Source organism: Poecilia reticulata, linkage group LG1 (assembly GCF_000633615.1).
Source record: "Poecilia reticulata strain Guanapo linkage group LG1, Guppy_female_1.0+MT, whole genome shotgun sequence".
NCBI classification, from domain to species: Eukaryota; Metazoa; Chordata; class Actinopteri; order Cyprinodontiformes; family Poeciliidae; genus Poecilia; species Poecilia reticulata.
In genome coordinates this window covers 19,878,540-19,889,858 of record NC_024331.1, presented here as the reverse complement: position 1 = coordinate 19,889,858, position 11,319 = coordinate 19,878,540, and the positions used below count along the sequence as shown (strand labels likewise).

At 36.7% G+C, this 11,319-nt stretch overlaps 1 protein-coding gene across 2 annotated transcripts; it reads right to left on the bottom strand.

Moving 5' to 3' along the window:
• Nucleotides 1–11: 11 nt before the first annotated feature.
• On the bottom strand, nucleotides 12–4,253 carry cdk2ap2 (cyclin dependent kinase 2 associated protein 2). 2 transcript variants are annotated; one of them, XM_008413420.1, is made up of 5 exons: nucleotides 4,185–4,253; nucleotides 1,788–1,946; nucleotides 1,547–1,638; nucleotides 1,036–1,156; nucleotides 12–584 (listed from the first exon to the last, which is right to left on the bottom strand). In XM_008413420.1, exons 2-5 carry the CDS (start codon nucleotides 1,840–1,842, stop codon nucleotides 517–519), a joined length of 336 nt encoding a protein of 111 aa, XP_008411642.1. In that variant the 5' UTR covers nucleotides 1,843–1,946; nucleotides 4,185–4,253; the 3' UTR covers nucleotides 12–516. The 2 variants fall into 2 exon arrangements, with proteins under 2 accessions (XP_008411642.1, XP_017163077.1); XM_017307588.1 differs by having other exon boundaries at nucleotides 1,788–1,943; nucleotides 4,185–4,244.
• Between the last annotated feature and the right edge of the window lie 7,066 nt (nucleotides 4,254–11,319).

Sequence of the window (11,319 nt, the reverse complement as noted above, 5' to 3'; positions counted from 1 at the left end):
AACAAAATAAATACTTTTTCCTCTTATTTAATTAAGATATACATACTGAATTGCAAAAATCTGGTTTACAAAATTTCCTTGCTAACAAAATGACTCGATGTAAAAGGTTTGTGGGAAAGAGGGAATTCTAATGTGAGCTTGCTTGACGGTGAAGATTTTCAAATTAAACAAGACTGGTGCAGTTTTAACATTGATTGTATCATTAAAAAAGCCAACTTTCCACGTCAACTTTACATTATTAAACAAATGCATTTTACCAGAGGTTTACCAAAATGACGAGCTTAAATTTCACATTCTTACAGTAGGTACAAAATTGGTTTTGCATATGCCCCACATGTTGTAGAAAGTGTAACAGTAACATAATTTAATGTATCAAATATTGGAGAGGGGAACACGATGCTCCTAGAAACGCTCACAAATAAAGCTCAGGGTGGGAGGATGAGCTCTGGTTGTAAAACATCCAACCAGGATCATGATGAGGAGAATGGGTCAGGAGGGGATTCTTTTCCAAAAGGGTTATGTGCGGGCGCTTCTTTCGGTTTCTGCGAGACACTCTCTGACCAATGCGCGGGCGTGGATTATACCTGAATGAGACAAAACACATGGAGCATCCAATTAAACGAGAGGAGTGCAACAAGGCTAAAGACTATTGTTTTTGATGCAAGATTTGCATAAAGCAAGGAACCTAAAATGTTTGTTTTTTTCCCCTCAACATGCCAATAATTAAGAATCCTACAGAGTTCCTTCTGCTTTGAGGAAGTATTCCTGAAGTTGAAAGATTAAGTCTTTTTGCAAAGGAAAAAAAGAGCAAAAAAGTCAAGCTCCCGGATACACAGGGCAGGAAATTTATAGAATTGACCCTTGAGCCCCGAATACAGATAGAAAGTGCAATGCGTCCAAATTGATTGTAAGGCATTCTGGTGTCAAATCTCCTTTCATACTGCAGATTGAAAACACAGTCAAACTGCAGCTGCAGGCATTGATCAACTCTTCATGACACCCATCCACATTGACAGAGCTGACAGCATCAAATACCTCTCTTTAGCCTCTCCATTGCGCTCTTGCTGCCAGCATATGTAGGCCTGATCTCACGGCTCATCTCCTCGATGACAGACAGAAGCTCGCTGTAGGTGGAGCCCTGGGACACTTTGACAGGCTGGTTGAGGAAAGGGAAGAGGGGGAAAAGGAAAACCCATCAATATTTGTTGCTGATGTGAAATCATACCACCAAACTGCAACAGTGAAGCAACTAAAGTGGCCCTGTGAGGCTCTTCAACAAGACTGGTAGTAATGTTTTGACCAGAAGATGACTGTGATTAAGAGTTGATTCAGAATTCAGTTTACAAATAAAAAAATAATAATACAACTTGGCTCTAGGTAAAATAAAAACAAAAGCTAACTGTAATCAGAGGTCACATTAGTAATCATGGGGAAGTTTTACCTGTTGCATAGATTTAGCCCAATGCGTCACACATGCAAAGTGAGTAAAAAGTCAAAACAGAAAAGAGGAAGAGTTTTGTTTTTTTGAGTGGAGATGAAGACGTACCTGAACAAAGCCCATAGAGGGGGGACCAAAGTCACTGAAAGCTGGTCTAAAGTTGGATGACGACGGGAGTGATGGAGAGGGAACTGAAGACCCTGTGTGGAGGAGAGCGACACAAACTGTTTATCTCAAGCTTTGCCATCACCTACGAGAAGGAGCATCCTTCTCCAACCCTAATAAGACTACCTTTAATTATGAAAACATAACGATAGCCAATTGAAATCACATTCAAGCCGTCTTTTACCTGGAGGTGTGTGATTGGAGCCAGAAGGAGCGGGAGCGATAGGTTTATAACTCATGGCGATTTCAGCAGGCAGCTCCAGGTATGACGTGCTGCTTCCTTCGGTCCCGTCAACCCAATGCTTATACAGCTTTACTGGTGGTGATGAGCTCCTAGGAGCTGCTGGAAAACAATTACAGTGGGAATAAACTTTACAATCCATCTTTTTTTTTTCCAGCAAATTTTCAGGTTTCACAGATCAAAATCGTAGATTTAACTTTTAAACATTCTAGTAACTCACAGAAGCTGCAATTTTAACATTAACACTTAGTCGTGCAGCTCACAAACTAAATGATTCACAGCCGAGCGCAGTGTGACTCTGACTTAAGAAAAATTTTATTTGTTTCTTGCTGTTAAGATAAGCTGCTGATTATTGGATTATTGGAATTTCAATCCGTTATCCCAGTGATTATTAGCTCAAATTAATTTAAATTGTGGCCGTAGTGTTCCAGTGGAATATCCTTTAAAATGTGTTTTTTTTCTTAAAGCTCCTTAGTGCTTCTGCAAATGGCAAATAACTCTTTAAATATAAGAAAAAGCGTACAATCATATCTGATAAAAGCAACCACAGCTCATTGCTCCCACTGCTTCATGATTTTTTTCATCTCAACTCCACATGTATGTTCACACAATCAGCCAATATCAACAGCCGATACAAATATAAATATTGCTGCTACGGACATTTCACTGACCTTTCGATACCTTGGAGAAAACAACCACACTTTTGACTTCACCACTGCTTCTCTGATTCCGTTAAACTCCCCACAATCCTACAATCCTATCACTCTAACTGTCAGATGACCAAATAAAATACCACATGACCAACCCATTCCAGTCCAGAAACATACGGCAACAGGATGGAAATATTGTTGTTAATTTTGGTCCAGTTTTATTACCGAAATGTAAAAAAAAAAACTAATATCAGTTGAAATCAATGTTGGTACCAAGATACCACGCAACACTAATATGTAGTATAGATATTCATGAAATTTGAATGCCTATCTATGTATAGAGGTTCATCAAGCATCGTCAGGAAACATTACAGGCTCAGCAGTAAACTGTTCATAATGCATCTTCTGATTTGTTCAAACTCAAAGACCATTTTCCGTGTCTAAGGCAGAGGATTTACTGCTGCGTAACGCGGTTATGAAACGGCAGAGAACATTCTGAATCTATTTCACCGTTACACTGTGTGAAAGTAGTTAGGGAAATGGCTAATGTTTTTTAAAAAAAACCACAGGGACTGTTGGGGTTTGGATAATTTTGTCTGCCCTCACAACAACGTTGAAATCTGTAGGGCTTTGAATTTGGGGCTATTATTATGAAAAGCACTTTCTAGAAAGTGTATGGCAGGTTGTGTTAGGCTAAAGAAAAAACGATGAAGGTAAATAATAATTAGTATCAGTATTTTAATTTTTAACAACAATACTGACATTATTCACAAGTTATCTAAAAACTCTGCTGGGAGCTTCACAGATTAACTAAATCTATTATAATAATAAACAAAGCTCGACTTTATTTACTAGTTCTGTGACCTCAGGGGTTGACATGAATTTTATTTAGAGGCATTAGAGTAAAGGGATCTGGATATATTTCACACTCTGCCACTTTCAAATTATTAAGGGTTTTGAAAACTATGAGTGGCTTTCATAAATATGTGATACTTTGCCTTGGTCCGCAAGATAAAAAGAGGTTTCTGTTTGTTAGGTGATAAATTGTAATAATGTGAAAGGGAAATACTTTTTTTTTTACATATCAATGTATTAAAATGCTACTAAAATGAGAGATAATCGAGATTTAATCGTTACAAATTTCATAACTTTAAGTTATTGAAAAGCATTTAAAAAACAAATAGAATTATTTTTAGTTTAAAAAGATGAAAAGAAATAAAAATACGTCTGTCTTTTATAACTTTAAACTCTTTTGATCTGTTATCACTTTACTCAGCCTTTATATGTCACTATAAAAAAACAATTACAGCCATGAATGTACTAAGCATGTGTGACAAGTTTAAGTTTTTCAGTCTTTTTACTCCCTTTAAATGTGGCTGTTTGTGTGTCATTTCTTGGATTTCACGCAGTCTTTCTCAGTTCTGAATGTGACAGCTCTCGTTTGACCACCACCCGCGAAGGAAAATTACTGAATGAAACAAAAGCTGACGTTAGCTTTAAGACGAATGTAACGTTAGCAGGATTAGCATTAACCGGTTAGCAAAACAACACAGGGGAAACAAAGGAGAAATAAGGGCTCCAAGTACAAAATATCACCTTACACGATAGGCACGTTTATAAATATTAGCTACCCACACTCGTAAACTCCAAAACGGATTAAAAAAGATTCAAAACAAAGCTATTATTTTACCTTTTTATGAAGAGCTGAAATCTTTAGTTGGATGGGAACCTCTTCCGCTATGTGTGAGCATGCGCACAAGCGAAGTATAGTGTAGACTTTTTTTATTATTGTTTAGAGCGATTTGATTGGTTGCTAGCGACACCTATTACGTTTGTTGGTAACGGCGTCAGTTTAAGACGTAAAACTAAAAACAAATTTATTTCAAGAAGTTTGAAGGCAGCTATAACTATTTTGTTAACAGTTAAACAATAATAAAATAAAAACTGAATCTAAAGACTGTTACCCTTTCCCCAAATTTGATTGCCTGTCACTTTGCTGCTTTAACACAGCAATTTTCAACATTGTGCGACATTAAAAAAAATATTTAATACACTAACACGTTACTACTATTGTTGTTGTACCAACAACGACAACAATAATAACAAGAAGAAGAAGAATATTGCTTATATCTTATCCTTACTGTCAAAGAGGGGCTTGTTCCTATCTCCAGCAATTTGGGAAATAGATCTGATAGACCCAGGATATGTAACAAACAAGAAAAATCCATGCACTTATTCACTATGCTCAAGGTCAATTTAGATACGGGAACCAACTATCGTGTTTTTGGAGTGTGGGAGGAAGCCTAAGTACACCTGGAGCCTATTAAAAAAGAAGAAAGGCTGTAAATGACTTAATGGATGAGCATTGTTGTGATGTTGTGATGTTGTGATGATGTGCTGAAGGCGAAGTGTCAGAAAGAGCAGTCGCTTCAAAAAAGCACAGAAGCTAATTTCAAGACCTCCAATTGCAAATTTCGTTTGTGTTTGATATAGCATTTTAATAACATCTGAAGGTAATTACTCATGGGAGGATTGTGGTGAAGGTGTTAGAAGTTTGTCCTGTAATCAGAGGGTTGTCAGTTCACATCCCTGCGCTGTCTGTCTTAGTGGTACAAGTAGGTTGCCATCATCAGCATGTGAATTACTGAATGTAGAGTGAAGTGCTTTTGGGGTCCTCTGGACTTAATAAAGCACTATACAAGTACCACTGCCATTTGCTTGTGAGTGCACTTTTCATAAAAAGCAGTTCTGCACATACTTTCTTATATTAATTCTAATAATATTCATTAATTAGTCCTACCTGTCCGCTTCAGCCTTGTGGGCTCATGGCTGGTGCTTGGTACTGTATATTTCTTCTGACCTATAGCTACTTAGTTATGTGGCATCGTCTCATATAAAACTTTTTATTTATGCAACATTATATGCCAAATTGCCACACAATTCATTGATTTGATGGGAACAATAATTTGCAAAACCTTAACCGTCTTATCATCATTATTTGACGTCACTCACCGTGAGCTAGTTTTTGTGAAGAAGTTGTAATTTTTTTTATACATTTAGCTATGTTTGTTTCCATGGTTTTCCTCTTTTTAATGTCATCCTTCTTCGAGCTATAGCCTCGCTTTTTCTGCTTTCCCTCTTTTAAACATTGTTGACCGCATCTCCGGAAAGAGAAAGTCAGCTGTTGAGGTCCAAACATTAGATTGGCCCACGAGTTATTGTCCAGGTTTTACCAAATAACCAATCTGGGAGTGTACAGTGTACAGCCTCAGACAAATTGTACGTTTTTGTTTGTTAAATTAGTAGCAGTATCATTTTAGGAAAGGAAAACAACTGAAATCATAGAAGAAACTTCATTTCTAAAGGTTATCAGTCATTATGTCTTATGTTACTGTCAAAATTAGAAGCCAAAGATATGTTAATAATTAAATATTACCTTAAGACAAAATTACAGCACTTAAAAGCAATTCTCAAACCCAAATTTTTGTTGTTTCTTAATTTGGGTACTTACGATGGATCTCAGGTCAGCTTCCATCTGCATGCCTCAATAACTTCCAGAGTGCATTTTGTCTCGTAATGCTACCAACCAAAAAGTGCCAAAATAGAGCAAAGACTGACCTTTATGGAGAAGCAGGCAGAGATTTATGCACATTTAAAACACTGAAAGCTTCTCTTACCTAGTGCAATTAACCATTAGACCTGCTGAGAACACTGAGCTGTGAAGGCTTTGAATAAAATATAGCAATTAACAAATTCACAGGCTGCTTTCAAAATAAATAGTATGAGTCATATTTTATCTTAAAATGATGGTTTAAATTCAATGCAGCTATTGATGTGAATTTAGTTTGTGTTGAATTAGTGAAAGCAGTTAAGTTAGCTGTTTAGACATTTTTAAATAAAATATGTTATATTTGAATAATATATTTCAATGATGTGGAAAACAGTAATCATAATATCTGATTTTAAAGTAATATTCATTTCATAATTGAATGTGTTGCTACCTCTACTGTTTTAATATTGAAGCTCTTTCAATTTAAAATTTCTATACTCTATAGATTATATTTTCTCAAACCTGATCCTCGGGGTCCACTGTCATGTTTTCAGCGTAAATAAATGTGCAGCTGAGTAGGATTATTTTCATAGATTTTCTATATTTATTTCTAGTCAAAGATATTAATTAAATGTGCCTGAATATTTATGCAATGAATCCAATGAATTGAGATCCATCAAAGTTTCAAAGCCATGACATACTTTCACCTTTTTCAAGTTGTTTAAACAACGCCACAAATCCTTCAAACTTTGATGCTTGAAGACTAATAAAAATGTGTCTAAAATGTCCAAATATTCTAGCATTTACTAAATAAAAATGTTGGTAATTTTAACTGACCTACAACAGCAGCATTTTAGCCTGATACAATTACAGAAAGTGAGGAAAACAAGGTCATGTGCCATAATACACAGTGTATGTAAAAATATCTATTTTCTACTTTCTTTACGCTATGTGAAAAAGTTTGAGTATGTATGTCGGGGAATTGTCTTCTGACACTCTCCTACTTCAGTGTCTTACCCAGTTATGAATGACTTATTAATGCGGACATGAATAATAGCCAACATTTTGAGTTCAACAACAATTAAAGATAAATATGCACCAAGTCACTGAAACATTTTCTTGGTTGTCTTAAATGTTCAGTCATAAAAATACTTGATGAATATTCATATTAAACCTGTCCACCAGGGAGTGTGTAGGGCTGCCATTCATAACAATGATAACAATGACAGTCAATCAAATGCAAATTCAACAAATAACCTGTCTGATTTTGTGTCTTGCAAAACCATTTGACTGACTTTGATTCTTTTATTTTTTATCACGTTCCTTATAGCTGGATGACAGGTTAAAGAAAAAAATTTTTGCCTTTATGGAGACATACTGCAAAAAGAAAGATGAAAAATTCCATTCTACTTTCATGATTCTCAACCACTGGGAATCATGTGATTGATTCCCAACCATCATCCCTCAGATCCCTCTGTGAAACACACAGAGGGATCTCTCCTTCTCCTTTGTGTATTTCATCCCTTTTTGGACAGGAAAAAAAAAAAGCTTTAGCTGTAAAATCAGAATCTGACTCCTGATTCCTTCCCTCTGAGGATGCTGTCTCTTAAAAACCTCAGTGGCTGACCAGGCTTTGCTTGTTATCTGTGCAGTCGCTGTAGCGACCTTTAATAATGCCTGCCTTGAGGTTAGAACTGTTTCCCTTCGACAAAAACACAGTCTTGACAGTTTAAACAAGTTTAGTGCTAGAAGAAGGCTCCCCCTTTAAATGAGTGTTCCTTGCTGTACCAACGCCACCCACCAATCAGCGGCGGTGCAGACATGCCTCAGTGTGTGGTGTCACACAGACGCACACAACCTTGAGCACAGCAGTTCTGTTTGCACGCTCCATTATATTTGAATTTGTTTTGCAACCGTCCCCAGTCGGTGGCTCGGAGACCAGATGAATATAACTCCCTGCTTTGAAAAAATTGCAAACTCAATGAAACATTAAATACGTAGTCTATTGGGCCTAGAGATTGCTTCCCCCTCTTCAAACCTCTGCAACATTTTGTCCTGCTGGGCCTTTATCAGTGATTATAATTCATGCTTGAAAATGGGGCATCATTCAAGTGACAAGAACAATGATGCTTACAATATTTCTGCCCAGAGGAGTGTTTAAAAGACTCATTGCTATAGTTACTGCAAACACTGAAAACACTGACCAATGACTTGTTGCTGCCAATGATTGTAATTTTTTTTCAAATTTGGACCGCTTACTCCAATCTAAATTAAAAAACTACTGTGGAGCTTTTCTCTGGTTGTCTTTGTCTGTTTTTGAAATGTATTGAAACATGTAAAACACTGAAGCTTTACCAAAGAATAAACAAAAAAAACAACAAAAAAGAGGCTAACGCTTCTTCACAGCACTGAAGAAAATGAATAAGTATATTTTGTAACCGGGGCAGCACAGTGGTGCAGTAGGTAGCACTGTTGCCTTGCAGTAAGAAGGTTCTGGGTTCGATTCCCAGCCCCAGGGTCTTTCTGCATGGAGTTTGCATGTTCTCCATGTGCATGCATGGGTTCTCTCTGGGTGTTCCAGCTTCCTCCCACTGTCCACAAACATGATTGTCAGGTAAATTCATCTTTTTAAATTATCCCTAGGTGTGAGTATATGTGTGGTTTTCTGTCTCTGTGTTGCCCTGCGACAGACTGGCGACCTGTCCAGGGTGTAACCCACCTCTTGCCCGAGAGATAGGCACCAGCACCCCTCCTGGCCCCACCAGGGACAAGGGTGTACAGAAGATGGATGGATATTTTGTAACCACTGTGCTTAACCAAAATGGGGTGAACTGGATAGTACACACCATCAAGAATAAGCTGTTGAGATGTTCAGTATAATGTTTGTGAATTCATAATAATTATCTCTGTTTCCAGTCTGTGGCTTCCATGCATTCTCTTTATAAAAATCAATTTTCTTCTCATACATATCGAGTTTTAGATTTTTTTTTTCAATGCTCTATGTTTGGACCCGACTTTGAACTGAAATCACAGGGAGGGCAATTAGTGCACAGCAAGTGGATTTTTCCAGGTTTTTACTGACATATTGGCTTTTGTGCTTCAAATTTAAGGCCGCTGTTTGACTCAAACTTTTGGTGCAGTCAATTTCAAGCTAATCTTCAAATCAGTATGATTCAGACATGGCAGCAAATATCAGTGTACTCTGAAGCCGAACAAAAGAAGCAAGAGGACACACACACAGAGTGGATACCGGTTAAAGCCTATAATGTCTAATCATTGCAGTTATTCACCGGTGTATCCTATGTAAGAGACGAAAGTGTAATAATTGCAGGTGTAATGTCTGCAGTTTCTAAGATTAGACCAAAAGGATTTGTTAATGTCACTAGAAAGACGTTACCAACCTTAATCACATGCAGGATTACTGTATATCTTGTAATAACATAAAATTGTGAAGATCATTAAAAACAAACTAATTGGAATATCCAAGCATATTGGTACCACGTAATTATGCTATTAACTTTTGTTTCCTTTGTTTTTTCTCAAGGCATCAACAAAGCTATCAACTGTTTGCAATGATTTCTTAAAAAGTACCCTGTGGCAATGTTTTAAAATCACACCAGTGCAAAGGCTAAGCTTGTGCAATAGATTCATACATGTTTAGCATTACTATCCAGACTCAGACTGCAGATGAAGCGAGACAAATCCCTGAAAGGTGACGGGATATCTGACGTTTCAAAATGATGTTTTTGTCAGGAAACCAAACTAAAAATGCCAAACGATTCTTCTGACTGAAAATACCGGCAGACGGCAGACGGTGTTTGAGGAGAGAATTAGGATAAGCTGAGCGTTTATGCACAATGGTTTTACCAGAAGAAAACATTTGGTGAATATGATAGCATTGTATTCAGAGCAGGATTACTTTGCAGCCTGGAGTGTTTTGTTAACCTTTTGTCTTGCAAACACATAGTTCACATTCATACAAAGTTTTTACTCTGTGAATACACAACTATTAGTTTCTAACTGTCAGAGAAGTCTGTGGGTGGATATCCCACTGTGAGAGAGCTATACTGGTCTGCTTTATGAGCTCCAGTTGGTTGTTATTAAAACAACTGGACTAAAGCTGGACTAATTGCTCCCTTACTTTAACCTCTATTCAGCAGCCTTAATACATTTGCCTAATGCTGGATCGGATTATAAAACCATTTTGCTTAGAAAATGCATACTTTAGTGTACAAACAATTAATTTCAATAATTCTCTCATAGTTTGTAAAAAAAAAAAAACTTGTTCCAAATAATTAAGCCTTTGATACTGTACCCCCTATATCTCAAATCATGTAAAATCTTATTAACTAATGAAAATCCAAAGTGTACAAGACAAGCTTTTTATAGATCTTCAGCTACATTTCCATCTGATGATATGATTTTCGAGCTATAAGCTGCACAGCTGTGATTGAAATGGAAAACGGAGGCTGTTTCTCGCTTCGAAGAAAAACAATGTGTGTGTGAGGAGCCAATAGAAAACTACTTCTACACAAGAATTTAATAATCAAGTAAGTCATTGATTCTTACAAAGAAAAATAAAACAGGACCAGAAACCAGACATTTAAGATATTTTAAATACAGACACACAGTTTTGTTTGTTTGTTTCTGTTTTATTTTAGGGAGAGCTGAAATGGAAAGCAATGTTTGGATTATTTTTGCAACACAGGAGAAGTTAATTGCGAGCTTGACCCCTCAGATTTACTGATGGGCTACACTGAATTGTTCATCCATTACAGACAGTGGGTTGTTATGTAATTTTCTATAAATAAAGGGAAGCATTTCATCAATGGGTGTATGCCCATTCTCCTAGAGAAACCAAGAATTTTAAATACTCAGCTAATCTCCTTGGGTTTAGAGGCAAATTACTGTTTTGAGAGAGCAATATTATAACAATTTTTCCCCCATTAAAACATTGTAGATGCTCCAAATTAATGAATCACTTTATATGCAGTTTGGTTCTGTTAATGATTCTGAGTCAGCAAAATGTAAGACTCAACATTTCCACAAAAAAAGGAAAAAATGCCTCAATGTCCTCTTTGAAGTACTTGAAGAGGTACAAGCCGAACGTTTCAACATGATCCTTTCAGTCTCCTCACCTTACAGTCATCTACAACGTGTGAGTAGCCTTTGTTCAAGTTGACCCACTCTAAAAATCCCATTACAAAAGATAATTCATGAAATAATAAAAAAAATGTCCAATAGCTTGCTTTGAAAAAAATACATCTGTCAACGA

Coding starts and splice junctions, on each gene's coding strand:
- cdk2ap2 (XM_008413420.1), bottom strand. CDS start 1,842: ATGAGTTATAAACCTATCGCTCCCGCTCCTTCTGGCTCCAATCACACA. Junction 1,157..1,546: donor CCTCTATGGGCTTTGTTCAG/GTACGTCTTCAT, acceptor TTCCTCAACCAG/CCTGTCAAAGTGTCCCAGGG. Junction 585..1,035: donor AATGGAGAGGCTAAAGAGAG/GTATTTGATGCT, acceptor TGTCTCATTCAG/GTATAATCCACGCCCGCGCA.